General features: G+C 34.0%; 1 protein-coding gene across 1 annotated transcript in view; it reads right to left on the bottom strand.

The window, feature by feature from the left end:
• Positions 1 to 21,417, bottom strand: part of LOC140040732 (COMM domain-containing protein 4-like) — an 85,139-nt gene that overhangs the window by 15,578 nt on the left and 48,144 nt on the right. Inside the window, exon 5 of the mRNA XM_072086883.1 lies at positions 8,659 to 8,778. Coding sequence (XP_071942984.1) covers positions 8,659 to 8,778 — 120 coding nt within the window. The remainder of the gene's footprint in view (positions 1 to 8,658; positions 8,779 to 21,417) is intronic.

The raw sequence follows: 21,417 nt of genomic DNA, 5'->3' as shown, positions 1-21,417 counted from the left end.
TCAATTGAATGAGAGGAGCAACGATCAACAAAGTCTGCACTAAACTCAACGAAACAGATATGAAGGTAAAAGATGCTATTATTCATGTTGGAACGAATGATTGCAGTGGGGATAACTTTTCTCTGGAGAAATTTGAAGATGATGTTGATGCACTCGTGACTTTGCTAGAACAGAAGATAACCGGAAATGTCTACATTTCAGCTATGTGCCAACGCTTTGATGATCCAAAGGCTAACGAACAAGTGAAAATTGCCAATAAGATGCTAAAAACTGTCTACAAACAACAATTTATTGACCATGCAACGCACCTAAGCTCTCCAAGTAACTTTACAAAACATGGACTGCACATTAATATCAGCTAAGTTAAAAGAAATAACATACTAGTAAGTCAATGTGGAATCTGTCTAAAAAATATTATACTGCACAAACAAAGTATTTAATGTAGCAACTGCACTTTGGATTTTCATCTAAATTGTTGCAAAATTCCTAGTTCTTTTAAGGTTAACACTTGGTGGTGTGATTCATGCTTCTTTAAGGCAACTTTATCAGAACTCCCATTTAGTGAAGGAAGTTATATTGATCACAATTGTTTACTCAAAAGGGGTTTTAAGATCGTTCATTTGAACATTCAATGTCTTAGGAATAAAGTCTTCCTTCACATTAATGATGTGGATATTCTATGCCTTTCTGAAACTTGGCCAAATTGTAATATTGATAACATGGAAGTCACTATAGATGGTTATGATATAAGTAGATTAGATAGATCAAACTGTAAATCAGGTGGTGGTATTTTATGTTATATTAAATATGGAATAGTATTTAAAGAATTAAGTACCTTAAGAGAAGATGATGTGGAAGCACTCTGGATTGAGATAAACTTACCACACACTAAACCTATTCTTCTTGGTACGATATACAGACCTCCAAGTGCCACATCTGAATATTTATGTAAATTAGATACCATGTTTCAAAATTGTAATATGCTTTATAAGGATGTAGTGATACTTGGTGATTTCAATGTTGATATAGCTAAAAAGTGTAATGCTGATCAAATTAACAAAATCGCTAAACATAGTAATCTAATACAACTAATCAAAGATTTTACCAGAGTAACTAACACAAGTAAAACCATAATAGATGTATTATTTGTTTCCAACCAAAATATTTCAATTGCTGGAGTTCATAGTCTTGGATTTAGTGACCATTCACTAATTTACCTAATCCGAAAAAAATAAAAAAGTTAGGTTCCACCTAAAATTATTAAAACACGTTCATTTAAAAATTTAATGACAATGAATTTATTAATACCATTAAAAACACAGATTGGAACCAAGTTATGCATAGCTATGATGTAGATACTGCATGGTAAACATGGAAAAAGCTATTTGGTGATGCATGTAATAAACATGCTCCTGTAAAGAACAAAGAAAATAAAAGGTTCACTTCCTGGGTGGATCACAAGTGATTATATAACCTTAACAAAAGACAGAGACTACTACTATGCTATATCTCCTATTATATAACACCTAAATAAATTCCTGTCATTTGATTGGACGAATGTGGGTCACATGGCGTGCAATAGTACGCACTATTCAACGATCGTTAAATAGTACTTTTTGAAACATTTTTGTGTACGAAAAAAAAAACGTCTCGCGGATGAAAAAAAATCTAGTACACAAATTATCTTATGATATGGCTATGTACTGTGAAAAACAACAGCGCCACCTGTCGTCTGGTCTGAGTTTCATTTGTAAACACCACCTCGAGATATGCAACAGCAGCAGATATTTGTGTACGATTTGGACATTATGTACTAATTTCATTCAAAAAGGCATTTAAATTAGCTTTAGATCGTTTTTAGGATTTTGATTAATTAATGGGGACATCCCTACAGGACGTGGAATTGTTGGAAAAACCATAATTAGCTTAGATAAGTTCCAATTGTCTGTCGAAGTTTTGCCTTTCAGCCAAGCTAGTACTAGGCTACTAGGTCTAGCCTAGGCCATGCTAGTATTAGGCTAGGCCTAGCCTAGGCGTTTTAGCCTTGCTAGGCCTAGGATTGTTTGGTCGTTTGTTGACATAATTAACACAAAAGTAGGTGTGTTTACGAAATCCATATAAATATAACATTTAATATAAAATTATTTAAAACGAAATGTTAATGTTTTTAATCAAATGTGTGTGAATGAAATGTAGTAAACTTTGGCTAGGGCTACCTTTTATTTGATTCAAATAACTAGAATTTATTTAGATGTTATATAAAACAAATAATGAATGTTTTGTATTCGTGTAATGGTACAAATAATGGCACTTGGTGAATGATGAAAGGTTATATTTCAACTCGGCTCATCGCCTCGTTGAAATATAACCTTTCATCATTCACCTCGTGCCATTATTTGTACCATTACACTCATAAACATTCATTATTTGTATACTAACCATAATAACATAAATAATGCTGTAAATCAGAATACTTTTAAATTTGATATAATTACACCAGAATATGTTTTTAATGAAATTAATAACATTTCTAACAATAAGGCCTCTGGTCTTGATGGTATAAATTGTAAATTATTAAAGTTAGCTGCTCCTGTTGTATGTGAAACTCTCACATATATATGTAATTGTTCTTTGTTCACGTCAACTTTTCCATCTGATTGGAAAATTGCAAAGGTGACCCCTATTTTTAAAGAAGGTGACAAATCTGATGTAAATAATTACCGCCCAATTTCTGTCTTACCAATTGTATCTAAGATTATTGAACGTGCTGTGCACGATCAAGTATATAAGTTTTTAACAAATAATAATATTTTAAACCCATCACAATCTGGTTTTAGAAATAAAGAAAGAAATAAAGAAACATTCAACAAATACAACACTTTTAGATGTATCTGACTATATTCTAAATAATTATAATGATGGTAATGTAACTGCTGCAATATTTTTAGATTTAAAAAAAGCTTTTGATACTGTTAATCACAAGTTACTTATTGCTAAACTTAAGGAAATTGGTATATGTAATGATGCCCTAAATTGGTTTACTTCATATCTAAGTTATAGATCACAAGTTGTAAATGTAAATAGTTCAATTTCTGATTTAAGAGAAATTGACATTGGAATTCCACAGGGCTCTATTTTAGGTCCTTTGTTATTTATTATATATGTAAATTATCTTCCTGATGCTGTTGATTGTAAATGTGTTATGTACACTGATGATACCACTCTATTATGTAGATCCTCAAATCCTATAACTCTGCAAAACAATCTAAACTCAAATTTTTGTAAAATATCAAAATGGTTAGATAACAACAGATTGACTTTGAATGTTAAAAAAACTCAACTTATGGTATTTGGTACTAGTCACTTGTTAAATAACTTCCAAAATATTTCACTTGATGATAATGGAACTAACATTGAAAGAGTGGAATCATTTAAGTAGGTGTTATATTTGATCCTAAATTGACATGGAAGGATCAAATAAATAGTGTATCATCAAAAGTTTCTAAACAAATAGGGGTAATACGGCGTGTGAAATACTACTTGCCATCTCATACAACTATTATGCTGGCAAATTCTCTTGTAATGCCATTGTTTGACTATTGTAGTGCTGTATGGACTAATTGTACAAAAGAAACTTTAAATACACTTCAAATATTATTCAATAGATTAGGTAGAGTTCTGTTATCCGCAGATATATATACACCGATAAACGATATTTTTAAAACACTTAATTGGGTTACACTAAATGAAAGATGGAGGGAACATCTACTACTTACAACTTTCAAATGCATTAATGGCCATTCACCATCATATTTGTCCTCAATGTTTAAGTTTAATGACTCCCTCCACCCCAAATGCACCTGTAGCCAAAGTTGTAAAACATTAATTACACCAAATTGGAAAAATGCTCAAGGTAAAAGAACCTTCAAATACAGAGCAACAAAAGAATGGAATCTTTTACCAACTGAAACTAGAACAAAAGTAACTGGGAAACATATTTATAAACTAAAAAATATAGCAACTCTTACATGTCATCCAAGTGATCCTACATTTTTTTATATCTTATTTTTTATATTTTATTTGTTTTTAACTGTTCTGTATATATCTTTTAAATTAGGCCTACTGTGTATTTATGTTATAATTTTTATTTACTTTTAAACTTATAACTAGACCATTTTGGAAAGCAGTACTACGTTACTGAAAATGCAATCCAGTCAAAAGAATAAAAAAATAAATAATAAGCGGAAACTTATTATCTACGGCAGACATTTTCGGTATTTTCAACTAAGTGATAGGTCCAAGCTGCTGGACCCAAAAAACGACTGAGAAAAGAGAGTCTATGAAGGCTTACGGTTGAACAATTTTGGATTTTCGCCCTTCGATTGGTTGACTTGACAAAGTGAAATCATGATGTACTGAGGACTGCATGTCCAACACACAGGAAAATAATGTATTGAAATTCTTTAAACTTAGGTTAAACAACACTCGTTTTTATTTAATAAAAATGTAATATCATATTTGATTGAATTTTACAATGTTGATGTACAAAATATATTACTAAAAACCATAATTTTTAAAGTTCATACAATTGCCTACTGAGGGCGATATTTATTTACTTCAGTCGTGGCTAAAAACGATTATTTTCGGCGATGTTTTGGATCCTATATTTCGAAAACTACAAGTCAGATTTTCATAATTCTTTCTTTATTTTAATATTGCCTGTACAGGCAATGTATGCTATTTACTTTTAATTTTGCGTCAATATCCCTAGCTATGTAGTAGGCCTATATATACATGTGGGCCGGGTAAAATTAGGGAGTAATTAATGCTCCTACCATGGACCTATAAGTTAAGATAGGTCCATGCTCCTACCCTGGAATATGTGGGCCTACATACAGTATACTGTAGTTTAGTTTATGATTATATTTTATTCTGTACAGACGTAGTCCAGACTATGTTTCAGAGGTCCCAACTTCGAAAAGTCCATTCGCAGGAGATTTTGTCGTGAACCACATTCAATTCGTCGGGGCGTCGAAAGTCAACGCGCGGGGAATCGAAAATCAACAAGCGTCGTTTACGTCTCTTAATTAACTAAATATGTTACATATATAATATACAATATTTACACATAAGTTGGCTTAATTTTTACATAGGTTTATCCATCAGTATTTTTACATTCTTATTTTCTTATGGACACATCCTCAGTACAAAGAATTTTAAAAATATATACTGTATTTTAACTAAAATTCAGTATATAAAATAATTTAATAACTTAATTACATAATGTACAATATTTACGCATGATAGTATTGCCGAATAGAATTTACTCATTTTTTTTAGACACAGGCCTAGGCTTGGGTGTCACGAAAGCTCAGACCACGAAAGCTCAGACCCCCTAAGACCTAAGATCACGAAAGCTAAGACCCAACACCTAAGATTACAAATACTAAGATATACTACAGCTTAAAAACAATACTTGTTTATCCATACATAATTTTAAACACAGTAGGTTTCATTTATTACCATAAATATAATTTAATACTACCGCAAAACATAGATAAACTCACATTATTTTCGCCCGTTGAGTAAATGTATATTTTTTCTTTACAACAAACAAACTTGACGGGTTGTTTGTTGGTATATATTTACTCCATTGTGTTGGTTCAGAGGATGTTTTTCTTACGCACCTGCCTTTCTTGTATTTTGACTCCAAATTTTTTGACTAACTTTATCCTGAACACCACACATTAAAATTAGGACTTATAAGTACTTTCAGAAGGAGAAACACATAATAACAAATAAATAAATCCTTTAAATTGATGATTTTACAGATGTGTTTCTTTCTTGTAATGTAACTCCTCGAGCTCCCCATGCTCAATGTTTTTGTTTCTATGGAGCGCCAAAAGAGCAACAATAATAGTACAAGTATAAAAACAGAAAGAAAACGAAACAAAAAAACTTATCATGATTTTTAAATTAAAATTTATTTGCCAGTATTTATTTCTTCGTACTTGCATGATTATACTATTATCATTACAATTTTAATTTTACATTGTTCCATCCACACTGTAGATGGACTCCACAGAGTTTTCAGCCCTCTATATAATTTTTGCTCTTTTGACGTTCCATAGAAACAAAAACATTGAACATGGCCCATGGGGTAGGCCTACTGTACTGTAGGCTAGTCATTTTGTGTGCGAGAAAAACGTCTGTAAAATCATCAATTTAAAAATGTATTTGTTACTTTTTATGTGATTCTTTTTCATGAAAGTGCCAATTCTAAGGTGTGGTATTCAGAATAAATGTTAGGAGTTAAAATACAAGGCAGGTGCGAAAGATAAATATTTGTAATCTTATTAGGTGTTGGGTCTTAGCTTTCGTGATCTTAGGTCTTAGGGGGTCTGAGCTTTCGTGGTCTGAGCTTTCGTGACACCCGCCTAGGCTTAGCCTATGGCTTCTACTTCTAGGCCCTAGTAGCTAGCTACCATTTTTAAACCCAAAAACAATCGAAATAACTATTTATTCCGTCTTATGCTACATTACGCGAGTTAACATATTATTTCAGATGAAAAACATTGAGTTTTATATTGTTTTATCCATACGTAATTACACGTTAAAATGTAGGCCGTTTTATGAGGTATTTCGCGTTCTTATCGCTGGGAAATTCCCCACCAGCGACATCGATCGATCGAAGAGTAGGCCTAGACTAGAGAGGCCTAGCGTGCATGCCGGAACGGATTATTGCTATATAAATAACAAGTTTTAACAAAAGAGCTTACGACAATCTTAGGTAAATTTTTATTAAACGTAGGCCTACTTGCTTGGCGAATCCATGCCTTTACATTTAACATGTTCGTATTATCGGATCGTACAGTAAAACCAAATAAAACACCGCCTCAACAACCTACTGTAGCTCGTGCGATGTGCAATCTGTTGTTCTTTGCAGTGGATCAACATTGGTAGAGTCCATTAATTATGAGGGTGTTTAAAAATGTAATAACTATTAAAAACGTGTCTGAACCACTGTGTAATCAAAGCGTGTTGTTAAACAAAAATAATTGATATAACTAGATTTGAACTCGTCACTTTGACGAGTTAGTTATCCGCACGACAAATGCCACGTGTATGTCATACGTTGGAATATTGCACACAGAAAAAATTATAGCAGTATGACCTGATCTGAAGAATATGATATGTTGTTAGTGCTAAATTCTGTCTATTTTGTGTCATACTGTATACTATTATACAGTATAGACAGTATAATCTTTATACATATTACATACAGTGTAGAATTGGTAGAATTACTTCCAATTTTTAACATGGCGACGGTATGAAAAATGAAACACTAATATAGCAATTTGGAAAGACATTATCTCAGCAACAACATATTAACGTGAAGAAGAAATTTGAATACGTAAAATATAAATGCGCGCTCTTTTAAATGTGATGAACTATGACGCAAAAGATGAAAATACGACTTTTTTTATTCAACTGGTCATATGATGACGTCACAGCATCTGATTGGCAAAATGTTCACATGAATTCGTATACAATCCAATAGCTTCTTAGACATGATGACGTCATAAAAATTAAAATATTTTTTACTCATGCGAAAGGTAGTTGATTGACCTAGACAATATTAAGATCGGGGTGAAAATGGAAAAGCAATTATTGGAATATAGTTTCTCTTCAAATATGACTGATGAGTAATGCATGATTTTTTTGTGATGCATCTTGTTAATTTTGGAACAAAATGATCAAATAACAACTTTCATAGCCTACTTATATATCGGTTGTAGTAGACACCATTTATAATTATAAATATAGCAAGCAACAGAAATAATCGATAATATAGGTCTAAACAGTAAAGGTGTTTCGCTGGTAGGCCTACCAGGCCTCATAGTAACATTGAATCGCATAAATAATTAGTTCAATTAGCCTGCTATAGTAACATTGAATCGCGCCTAAATTTGATAAAATGATTAATAAATAAATAATTAGTTCAATTACTAAAACAAATTGTATTTAACGTAAAGTAAAGGCCTTTATAATTGATTAGTTGAATATCTAAAACAAATAAATTATGGTTCACGATTCAGTTGAATCACTAAAATCACCTTGTAGTTCACGTAAAAGTAAAGGCCTTCAATAATAGTTAAATTACTAAAACAAATTGTAGTTCACTTAAAGTAAATGTCTTTAATTAATCAATATAATTGATTAGTTGAATATCTAAAACAAATTAATTGCAGTCGTTTACGATACGTTGAACCACTAAAATATTTGTATTAATATTGAATGTCGCCACCAACGGCCATTTTGCCGGAAGTGACGGACCCGGAAGCCAGTTGAACAACAGCGCGAAAATAACCCTGTGATATCCACAAATTTTGATAGGTAACGCTAAAATTTGTCATTGTAAAAGACAAAAATGGAACAATAGCGTCGATGTGAAAACTAATGTTATCAAATCTACGTTTCCCGGTACATCTAAGATAGATAAGGTAGGTTTCCAAGGCGGAGATTTATACCAAAGTTTTTACATTGTGCTCGCCTATGTCAGAATTAACCATAATTTATATATAGTACAGAATAAATAGGAAGAAAGGTGAATCACCTAAGAAAAGATTTACTATAGGTATGCATTATGTTCCTTACCTTTTGGAAGACCAAGCTGTTGTAATTCATTAGACAAGGAATCAGCATCAACATCGTATCTGATCGCACATTTCAATATGAAGCCAAGGGAAGCTATTGCTGCTTTTATATCACTTGTATCTGAAAAAAATATTATTAAACACATAGATTTTGTCTACCTTCACTGCTTATAAATATATACCGTAATATTCCTTCTACTGAGTCCAAATAATCACAGGAAAAAATCCCAAAAAATTCTACCTCACAAATGGTAATTTGAGGTCAAATAAAATCATAATTAAAACTAGATTTGAACTCGTCAAGGTGACGAGTTAGGCTGTCGCGCAATGCATCGTAACATACAGATGCTATTTATTAGGCTTAGCCTACAGTAAGCTGCACCACAACAATTGTACAAACAGCATAGCATCGATCAAAATCATTCAACAAGCGTCAACAGTTGACTGTATTGGCATTGTAAACGGTTTAGTTGACGGCTAGTTTTTATTTTATACCACTCATGTTTATTTAGGGGTTGATAGTTGCTTTTGCCTTTTTTTACTTTTCTGTTAATTGTTATATTTCATATTGTGAAGGATGCACCTTTGTGCTAAGTGTGCCAAATAAATAAACTAAACTGGTCGGGTCGAGTATACCCTGTCTATAATCACAACATGAACGATGTACAGTATTTGGTTGAAGGTCGACTCGACCTACCGGAAAAGTATAGATAATATAGCTGAAATGAGAGAGTTGGAATATTTGTAAACATAAGTATTGCTAATTTTAACAAGTGTAGCCTATAGTAAAAGGCCTGGTAGTATCAATTCGCATAGGGTCTACTCAACACTAGCTACCTGGTCTACTTGCTTGATGCAGTATCTGCTTTTTTGGAGAGTAAACTAGGCCTATTTTAGGCCTACTTAGACGATCGGGACACCATACGTGCGGACGGCGATCGGACCTTGTTTTGTCTCAATATTTACAGCCGATTTTGTAGAATGTTTTAGGTTTAGATTGTTTAGGAGTTTGGTTGATAGGATAGGTTTGGAATCCACTGAGTTGTGTTATTTATGGGCCAATCGTTTAGTAGGCTAGCTAGGCCCATGATGGGCCCCAATGTTTTAACGTAGCTATCGTGGCATGGAATCCCAAGTCAGAATGGCTCTCAACACCCATGGAAAAAAAATGATTTAGGCTAAGCCTAGTAGTACGTGAAGCCGATAATACGATCTGTACTATTCGAGGTATAAAAATAGTATATCATTTAAGACTCCGTAATCTTTACTAAATTTTGTATTATTAAATGTCAAATAAATATATGCTACTGCTGTTATTATTACACTTTAGGCCTAGCTTAGAAAATCTACAAAAAAGTATTTCACAATGATCGGGTGGTCGTCGTTTGACAGGGGAGAGAGATGAAAATTAATTAACAAACACAATGTACATGACGTCGCGAGTTTGGAATCCACTGATGACGTGATTTTGTGAATATCTCATGAATATTAATGAGCTTCTGAAAAACAGACTTTCCATGAATTTACCCTAAAATGTATATGAAACTAGAGGGTACTCCGAGAGTACAAACCTCCGCCTACTGTAAAATTCCTCTACATAAAATGTCCAATGTCCCCGGAAAATATATATTTTTTAATTTTTTTATTTTTTTTTAAATTCCCCCGAAAATGTTATTTTTTTTGACATTTTTTATTAGTTCCAAGTGCAAATAGGCTAACTGCACACTACAAAGTTGTGGATGAGAGTTTGGTGTAATGGTTATGTATCCAGCCTCTCACAGTTGAGATCGCTGGTTCAAGTCCAACTGAGGTTTTTTTTTTTTGGTTTTTTTTTATTTATTTTTTTTGTTTTTGTTTTTTGTGGACCTTGATCTTTGACTCTGACCCTTCAAAATTTAACCACAATTATATGATGAGTCATTGATCATTGTGGCTAAGTTTGGTGAGAATAGGATAAAAACTATGGTCTCTAGGCAGTAATATAGTTTTTTGTTAGTTGTGACCTTGACCTATGACCTTTTCCCCTCAAATTCGAACTCGTCCGAGCTTTTGAGGCATAGATCATTGTGTCCAAATTTGGTGAGAATCGGATAAAAACACAAACACACACACACACAAACACACAAACACACAGAGGTGAAAATATAACCTCCTTGGCGGAGGTAATTAAATTTTTTTAATTTCTCGTTATTACTTCTTCATTCTGACATGTCTATATTGTTATGATATTTTTTATTTAATAAATAAACGATATTTAAAAGCAATTTTAAACCCAGAATCTCCCTTTAACTGTTAGTTTTTTCTTTTTATATGTATAAACATTATTTTTATTATTATGTACCCCAAGTAAACATAATATCAAGGCAACCTGGAAAACCATCAACCTGCTACTTAAAAACTCCAACAAACATAAATTCTGATATCTCTATTAATCATAACGTAGAGTTGACCAAAGATCCCAACATAATTTGAAATGCATTTAACAAACACTGTTGAAATTGGACCCACCCTTGCTAACAAAATTCTCCATCCAAACAAATCATTAGAAGACTTTTATGTCTAACCCAACCAATGAATTCACTTTTCCTTAAATCTGTTGATGAGGCTGAAATTATCAAAATTATTACCCAACAAATCAATAGGTTTCGGTAAATACCGTTATTTGATAGGCCTAGTGTAGATCGACAACGATTAATAATGTTAACTTTTTAAGATGGCTGGTAGCGCACATGAGCGGATATGATGTGAATGTAGCGAGCACTCTTCCGCGAGAGCAAGTGTAAACACAATAGTACGGGCCCGAGGTCGGCTTTTTGTGTAAGTGTAAACACATTGCAGGCTAAAAAGAAAGCCGACGTTGAGTCGACTTCGGGGCGGCTAATAAATTGTCGATTAAGTGTAAATGGGGTCATACTGCACAATAGACAATTCAGATTCAGAAAAAGACACAATATCTCAGTACTCTTTTTGATCTTACTAATAACATTTTTTATGCTTTTGAAAATAGCCATTTTTCATTCGAAATTTTTAAAAATCTCTCCAAGAAGGATCATACCTGGAGCACCCATCAAATTTATTCTTGAATCTTCGTCTTATCAAACTCAATGACATTAATCTCATCCAACAAAGGAATTTTGTCTTCTCTTCCATTAACCATGTTCTGCCAAACCACCTCTGCTATCCTTTTACCCTCAACTTTTCTCTCCATCACCACCACACACAATCTCATAACAATATTTCTGTACTTACCATATTGTTTCTAATAAACGCCCTGCCCTCTGCTAAAAAGTGGAATGACGCATCCATGTTATTTGCATTTTGCTTATTTTTAACGTTGTTTGTTTGATAAATCCACTCCGAAAAGTCACATTAATTGTTTGGGTGAGTTGTCCGCATATTCGTTTTGTGCAACTAAGAAATATTCGAATAAGCAAGGCAATTTTTATGCGAACCCTTACAATCTCTAATAGGCAGAACGTTATTATTATGTATACTCAGATGCGGTGACGTACAGTTAAACCCAGGACCACAAACCGACTGAGATCAGTATACAAAACTCTCTAATAAAAAGGGTCTGATAATTTTGCATCTGAATACATGTTTGCTGCTTTCTAAGATATCACAAATTCGGATTCTAGCAAATAAAACCCGAGCCTCTGTGATTTGCATAACCGAATCATGGTTAGATGCATCAGTCTTAGATGCTGAAATCGAGATTAGAGGATTCACAGTGATTCGACAGGACAGAAACAGATCCAGTGGAGGTGTTTGTATCTTCATTCATAATAATATTGCCTTTACAATCCACGAAGATATGGATTGCGCTGAAATTGAAGCTGTGTGGTGTAATGTCTTATTGCCGAAAACAAAACCAATACTGCTGGGAACTATTTACCGTCTACCATCGCAAAGTTACATTTCTTTTTTAGATAACTTGGACAGGATTATGACAGGTGTGATAAATGATAACGAGATGGTCATCCTTGGGGATATGAATATCGATATGAACAAAAACGACAGCATGTTAAACAAATACCAAGATTTTATGAACATACATTCAGATAATTAAAGAAGCCACGCGTACAACGGAATCTATGGAAGTTATTATCGACCATATTCTTTGCAGCAACACTAACTTATATCAAGCTGGTGTTATGAAAATTGGAATCAGTGAACATTTTATAACGTTCTGTACTAGAAAGTAAAAACGAAGTCAATTCACAGGTAGCAAATTCTTTAGGATTCTTCGGTCCTTGCGCAACTATGACCTGGGAAACTTCTCCCTTTTACTGAACGAATGTGACTGGTCGGTCATAATGGACTCTACAGATGCCAATGACGCCTGGTACAAATTTAAATCGATGCTTCAATCTATTTTAGATAAAGTGGCACCATACAAAAATATTCAAATTAATAAAGAACTGAAGACTGGATGACCCACAAAATCTTAAGTGAATGCAATAATTTTATATCTAAACTAAACAAGCAACATCCGAAAGATCCTGAACTATATAAACATAAATGTACTTTACGTAATAACATCCAGACATTAAAAAAACTAAAGCTAACCTTGTATTGAATAAATTGGATGAATATAAATCTGACCCTAAACAACTTTGGAAGCAACTACAAAATCTAGGTTACTCTAAAAAACCCAACGACGTTGGGAAAATAGCTTTGAATATTGAAGATAATATATGTTATTCAGATGTTTCCATCGCTCAACATTTTACTAGATTTTTTACAAATGTTGCCTCTGCCCTAGTAAATAAGCTTCCAATTGTAAGAAGTTTGTACGGTACACAGAGCGAATTGTTCAAGTCATTTTACCAAGGTAAAATTACAAATATGTTCCCCCTTAGTACTATCGATGACGAATTCATCGAAGATCAACTTAATGGTTTGAATGCAACCAAATATTCCTGCTCTATTTTTAAAAGATGGAGCTTTGGTACTTAAACAACCTATTATGCATATTGTAAATATGTCAATTATTAACGGTATTGTCCCAGATGATCTAAAAGTTGCTAAAGTAAAACCACTATTCAAAAAGAAAAGTCGGACTGACGTAAATTATTTTTGGCCTGTAGTTTCGAAAAATCCTCGAAAGGGCAATACACCAACAGCTTGTTAAATATTTAGAATCAAACAAATTAATTTATGAATTTCAGTCCGGATTTCATAGTGGCCATTCCACTGAAACGTGTCTGATTCATTTATTGGACTTCATTAAAACACAAATTTACTGGGATGCCCTTTGCAAAAAAGCCATATACGATCCGTATACGCTGAAAACGTATACGACGTATACGGATCGTATACGATTTCACTGTTTACATTATTTCCACTCTGTTGCTCCACAACATATACGTTGTTTATTCATGATAAGAATATCGTATACTGGACGTATACGAATCATATACGAACAAACTAGGCCATTTTATAAATTATAATAGCAGTAATGAGTAGAATAGAGCTAAATAAAACATTTAAATTGTCATTACAACAAATACGTACGTAGGCTCTGGCCTAGGCCTAGCTAGCACCAGCCATTAGATATATGCCTAGTCTAGTAGTATTATTAGTAAGTAGTAGGAGCTAGTACAGAAGATCATATTAATGTATTTCCATATTTATTAGATAGCCTAGGCTACCGATAAAATTCAAACAACGTTTTTCGCAAGTAAATAAAGTACGCTAAACAGGTATACTACTAGGTAGGCCTAGAAAAAACAAGGGGCCATTTTCACAAATCGACGATGTTTGCAGTTTTCCTTTATAAAATATGACAGAGATCAGTAAGTGCAGCCGCCGACGACGACCGAGCGTCGCTCGGTTGCCTACAGTTCCAACTCGTAGTCGACTCGGCTCCCTGGTGGCCAATCATGCATATCATCGGGTGAATCATCGGGTTCGTCGTTCTCAATTCGTCACGCCACGTGCAAGCTTTGGGTGGTCAAATTACATCGTTATGTTAAGCGATATTATTCCGCGACGTGTGTTGTAGCAATGGAGATGGAGTAACAATAATTCGGCAAATAATGTCGAAGAGGAAAACCATGACCCAAAACAGAAGTGGGGTCATTGTATAATAATAATAATTATTATTTAACGATGAATACATTCGGATTTTGAATATGAAGTCGATCACTTCCGCCGAGGAAAAAAAAAAAAACACAATTAGTGGTGATAGTAAATACAATTATATCGAATCTCAATTTATTCCCGGTAGTGAACAGATTGAATTGCTTTCATTTATCTCAGCGGTATTTCTGTTTGGTGATTAAGAAATCATAAAACATATCTTTCTTTATTTTCATGGTATTCCAATATGTTTAAAAAATAACTACCCTCAACTTTAAATAACAAATTAAATAAGTCTACTAAACATTGTTGATTTCCCATGGACCCAACAATACCCCAACTATTTCTTTAATAATTGTTTATTTGTAACAGTTTATTTGAAATCCTTGTCCTTTGTTAATTCAATTGTGTGACAATTAAATTAGATTGTACATGCTTATGCTGTATATTATGTAAAAAGATGATTCATGGTAATATCAGATTCTTAAAAAAGATCAACACTTTGAATTCTCAAAATTTGTTCTATATCTTTATTTGGAGTTAGACTCGTACTACATTCATTAAAATGATAAACAAATAGCCGGCAGGCGTGTGTACAGAGGGGGCACAAAAAAACTATTACCTACTAATATTGTACACAGTTTTATTACATCCTTTTTTAAAGTAACACTAACAGTGCATATTCAATATTATAGTAAAACGTCAATACGTAGTTACGAGGCGGTATCAACTAGGCTCATAGTTGTTTACCACTCCACGCCAATGATATGAATAAAGCCTATCTTATTAAATAGTATCGCGCCCGCGCATACAAAAAAAAGTTACAAAGGTTCACATATTTATATTAACGATTTTTTTTTATTATTTACGAATTAAATAATAAAAATAATTAAATACCGCTCGGCTTATCAATGATGGAGGCATAAAAATGGGAGCGTAGGGTACCATTTTACCAGGGAGATGTAAAATAATTATTTAACAAACATTTAAACTGGTTGGTTTTACTGCGTTCGCGTACAATTTATCATTTGGATTTTTCAAGTTATATGTAGGTTATGTTAAATTGTATTTATCAGTGACAACTCTAGGAAATTTACAGCAATTAGTTCTGTATGCCTAAAATAGTAAAATGCTCTAAATAAAAACGTCGGAGCTTCTTTTTTGTATTTCTGGCTGTTGAATGTTTTGTTGGCACCCCCTAACTCTGCAACGATGATATCCATAATGCATCGTATTTCCATTTCACCGTTGTTGATATACTACTAGCTAGAGTAGGTTATTAAAATAATACAATATAACCAAATCTAATATATGGGAGAAAGCTAGCTAGCTTATTTTCACAATGAGTGTACCACAGACTCTTTTCCTTGGCGTATTTTCCCCAGGCCTAGTTACTCTTAGTTTACTAGAGCTGCTGCAGTAGCTATATACTGCATATTCGATATATACAATTACAATATGCCTATAGCCTAGCTAGCTAGAAGTTATCGACTTTACTATCTACTTGGGCCTACTGTAACTAGGCCTACATCCAATTCTTTTTTTATGGTAAGTTAAAACCCGTAGCCAAAAAATCAACAATGATGATTGAAAATGAATGAAATCTGATCCATCCATGTGATGCATGCATGCAGTGCACATACCGTATATTTCGGTGTATAAGTCGCACTTTTGACACGCAAATTTGACCTCTAAATTAAGGGTGCGTCTTATACACCGAACATAAATGCCTCACCACACAGATTGTACATATTGGCCTATCGTCACCTCGTTTGCTAGGCCTGAGTAGGCTAGGCCTAGCTACAGTATACTAACGTAACGGCAACCTGCTTCTGCCTAGTTTTCAAGGCATTTTAGCATGATGTTATACTAAATATGATGAAAAGATTTGTTCATTATGGAGCGGTTTTAGGCGCTCCGATAAATTTCATTTGTAAACGTTTATGTACGATCGATTGGAATAGTATTTATTTATAGTTATACGCACGATCGCCGACCGCCGTACCCCTAGCGCAAGCCCTTCTTGTGGGCGGCCACATGGTGAACAGTATTCGACTAGTATATTCTCCAGGTGATTATAGCATGGACCTAGCGTACACACTTCTCGGATACATAGATACTAATCGAATACGATTGTCCGTGAAAACGTGCGCCCTCTCGAAATGATCGAGCAAGGCTAGCCCATACACGTACATCGTGTTACACACACGGTCATGCACTCGATGTTGTTGCGGGTGCAAACTAATGAACAACAAGTTAGAAAGAACTTGTTGAGGCTGGGCACGGCCGAGCCTAGGTAAGAAAAAACCTAAATAAAGGACGCCGTTGTAGATATAACAAAATATATTATTACAATAATATTGATTACAATTTAAAAAAAACATTGTTTTGATGAAATATAAGGTGCGTCTTATACATCGACGATATAAAAAATACCGATATTTTACTCTCAGTTAGGGGTGCGTCTTATACACAGGTGCGACTTATACACCGAAATATACGGTAACACAGGCACGTTTTGGGCAAATTTATTTGGATCGTTCCATATATATAATAGGGAGCCACAGGTATTCTACATTTTTATTAAATCGTAATTGATGGATTTTACTTACTCGTTTTAAATTTAATATACTGCGGGCCCAATTTAATATTTATTTATTTATTTCCAAGTACATTAATATTATTTAAAGCACTTTCAAATTAATAACAGCACATTTTGTGTGATTCACTTATTAATGGAACATACAAAAAGGTAAAGAAATAGCAGAGGGGATAAACAAGGCAGAACAGCCTGGGTGGGTTTTTATGCTTGCTAGAAAAACAACGTCTAGTAAAATACAGCACCAATTTTTTTCATTCGCGAAAACTATGAACTAAATCATCATAGGGAATTTAATGTACATATACCGACTGAAAAAAAACCAAATTGTACACTAATTATTGAAGTCAAGATGCTCCTGCCATCGTAAACGTATGCTATCGTCGTCTTGTAAAAAGAGGGACAGTCCCTTTTCGCTTGGTAATACGATGCAGTTTGTATACACGCGTTGTCGTATACGGATCGTATAATTAGGAATTTGTTTATAAATGATCGTATACGGTTCGTATATATTTATTATGCGGGAAGGAACTTCCGAATTGACGTATACGTTTTGTATACGAAGTGGAATTCCTATACGAAACATATACGAAACGTATGTAAATTGTATACGTTCGTATACGGTTTTTTTGCAAAGAGTGGTGCTTTTGGACTTACAAAAAGCATTTGATACCATTAATCATCACATTCTACTTAACACGCTTGATGTAATTGGAGTAGTTGATTCACTGCAATGGTTTAAGTCATATCTAAGGGCCTGTTTCTGCTGCAACTGCTCAAAATACGGTATAAAATACGGTATTTTTTATACCGTATTTTTTAGTACCCCGTTTCTGCTAACAATACTTCTTGGGTAGTCGTGTTAAATTTCATCTTTTTTACCCAAATTGCCATTCATTTATTTGATCGATAATTAAAAGTCGCAATAAAGGAAGTTTTACGTCTCACTTTCAACAGCCTAGCCCTTGTGATAGAGATGTTTTGAGAGTACAGAAAACATCGTAATGGGGACAATTAATTCATTCCCTCCCCGAGTTATTGTATTTTGCAATGTTGTACTGCTTTCGCAGGCTCTTCAGCTTTGAGTTTACTTGCTTTGGAGACAAGTCTATTCCATACTCCTGCTTTATTTTTTTAGAAATGTCTTTATAAGTGTGGTTGTCCCTTTTATTACCTTTTAGTTACTGGTACTGGTACTGGTTCAAATAACCGTCTCACAGAGACATCTGGTAGCCATTGACTTGAAGTTGGCATTTGGATGTAGGCCTACAGTATGAGAGTGACTACTACCAAATTACACAGTCACAAAACAACTTATAAAACAGTTCATATATACAGTTAAAACATTGCTGGGAATTATAAATTTCTGTTGAAGCAGGCTCTAATGAAGTTGCATCTAGTAAGTGGACTTTGTTGTACAACTCTATCAAGTACTGATGGTATCTTCCGACCTCTTCGTTTACTTTGTGTTGTGTGAAAAGTAAGAATTTTTGTAGGATCTTCATTTTCTTTTCTAATTACATGTCCGATCCAGTTGAATTGTTGCTTGTAGATATATTCTTCTAGCGGTTGACAGCCAGTAATTTTGTAGAGATCGTCATTATCAATTACGTAACGCCAGTCTATATAGTTTTCATCTGTTTCTTCATCTGAGGATATGTCTACATGGTTTGGTGGGCAGACTCTTTGAAAGCCATTCACTAGCATTCTTCTTAGGAAGGTTTTGTATGTTGTGCTAAGTTTGGACATTTCACTTCCTGTTGCCCTCCAAGCATGGCAACCATAGGTGAGTCTACTCCTAACTAGACCATTAAGAAACATCATTCTTGTTTGTAGGTGGATCGTTCTGTTGGTAAGCAATGCCCTATTCTCTGCAAATGCTCCTTTGGCTGAATTGATTCTGTATTTTACTTCTTGATCTCCAATATGAACATCATTGTAGGTAGCCCATACACCAAGGTATCTAAAGTGTGTTACGTTGTTAATGTGTACGCCGCCAATTTGTATGATGCATCTTGGGTATTCTTCAACTTCCTCTTTCCAGTTCCATACAGTATAATGGTTTCTGTTTTGGGGGCACTAATTCTTAGACCAAATTCCAGACAAACTTTATTCAAGATGTTCACAATGGTTTGCAGTTCTTCTTGTGACCAGGAGCTTACAGCAAAGTCGTCAGCATAGCCACTTTCAAAGTCGTCATAGATGCCCCTTGATGGTGCTTTACATCTTTGAGCACGATTTGTAGCTTCAATAGGAATTAGGTATTGTATCATTAGGCCATCCAAACTAGCATCTTTACAGCGTTGTTTGAACACTCTAATAACGTAATCAAAATATTGGTTAAACATGCTGGTACTCTCAATACCACCCTGTCGCACCCCAGAAGATGTTTCGAACTTATCATCACTCGGATCGTCGTCAGCAAGGTATGCTTTCGTTGAGCTGTACAGTGATTGTATAATGTCAATCATAGTAGTAGACTGGTTTAAGTGAAACCTATTACGAACGCTTAGGAAAAGAAGATTACGATTCACATGGTCGAATGCTGCTGTTAAATCAATGAAGCATGTATAGAGTTTGCGATTTGAGCGATATGCAATTTCCTGGATCTGCTTGATTACATATATAGCATCATTGCACCCTCTGTTGGACCTGAATCCAAACTGTGTGCATAGAAGTTGACTTTCATAAAAGATGGAAAAACGTGAAAGAATGATAACCATAAGTATCTTTGAAAATGTAGACCCAATTGATATTCCTCTATACATTGATGGATCAAGTGGACTGCCTTTTTTTTTCAAAATGGTTGTTAATTTGGACAGTCCCCAATCACTTGGTACTTCTTTCGTTCTCCAAATTTCCTCAAACAGTCTATGTACATGGTCGACGAATACTGGGTTCTCTGTGGCGACTTGGCCAGACATTTTAGCTTCCCCACACACATTTATTTAGTAAAACTGTGACGTCTTCGCTCCACATTTTCGCCGAATATATCTATACACGTGTGTACAGGGACAGAAAATAAAAACACGAATGTTGACCTTTTGTCATGTAAAAAAAAAATACGGTATTTTTATAGGCAGCAGAAACGGGTACAAAAAATACGGTATAAATTTGTAAATACCGTATGTTATCCACAAATTTTGTGGAGAAAATACGGTATACAAAATACGGTATATTTTTTATGAGCGCAGTTTCTGCTGCCAAAAATATACCTTATATATACGGTATTAAAAAAATACCGTATAATATACGGTATTTAGTTGGCAGCAGAAACAGGGCCTAAGTGATAGAAGCCAAGTTGTTCATGTCAATGGTAATTGATTGTGGTGCTCCCCAGGGGAGTATACTGGGTCCACTGTTGTTTTTAATATAATTAATGACATATCTATCGGAGTGGATTTTTAATGTAAACTTATGCTATATGCTGATGACAGGACCTTTATGCTGATAAAGACCCTTTGATAATTAAAAATAAATAACAACTAACTTAAATAGTTGTAATAACTGGCTTATTGAAAATAAGCTATCATTGCATATGGGTAAAACTGAGTGTATATTACTTGGTACCAATAGAAGACTTAAGCAAATTGATAAATTTAAATTAAAACTTTGGATTACTCTATTTTTGGAAAACAGTCAGTAAAATATCTAGGTGTTGATCGAGTCAATAATGTATCTGGGGACACCATTGCTTCAACTGTCAGAAAGCTAATACTAGGTTAAAGTTTCTCTACAGACAATCTGATTATCTTAATTTTAATTGTAATCAAATGTCTTTTTGACTATTCATCTTCATCGTGGTATGTTGGTATATCCAAGAAATATCAACATAAACTTCAAATTGTTCAAAACAAAGTAGTTAGATTCATTAATAAGAAAGGCTCTCGGACTCACGTCGGTCAAAACGAGTTGAATTTGTTAGGATTTTTTAATGTTGATGATCGAGCAAAGTTTTTAAGATAAAGTTTTTCACAATAGCAGTCCACAATACATGCATTACAACTTCCATTGATTGTTCATTTCCACAACTATAACACTAGAAATAGTTCATTTAATTTTAGAATTCCCTCTAAA

Source organism: Antedon mediterranea, chromosome 2 (genome assembly GCF_964355755.1).
Source record: "Antedon mediterranea chromosome 2, ecAntMedi1.1, whole genome shotgun sequence".
Classification (NCBI taxonomy): domain Eukaryota; kingdom Metazoa; phylum Echinodermata; class Crinoidea; order Comatulida; family Antedonidae; genus Antedon; species Antedon mediterranea.
This window is presented reverse-complemented; position numbering and strand designations above follow the sequence as displayed.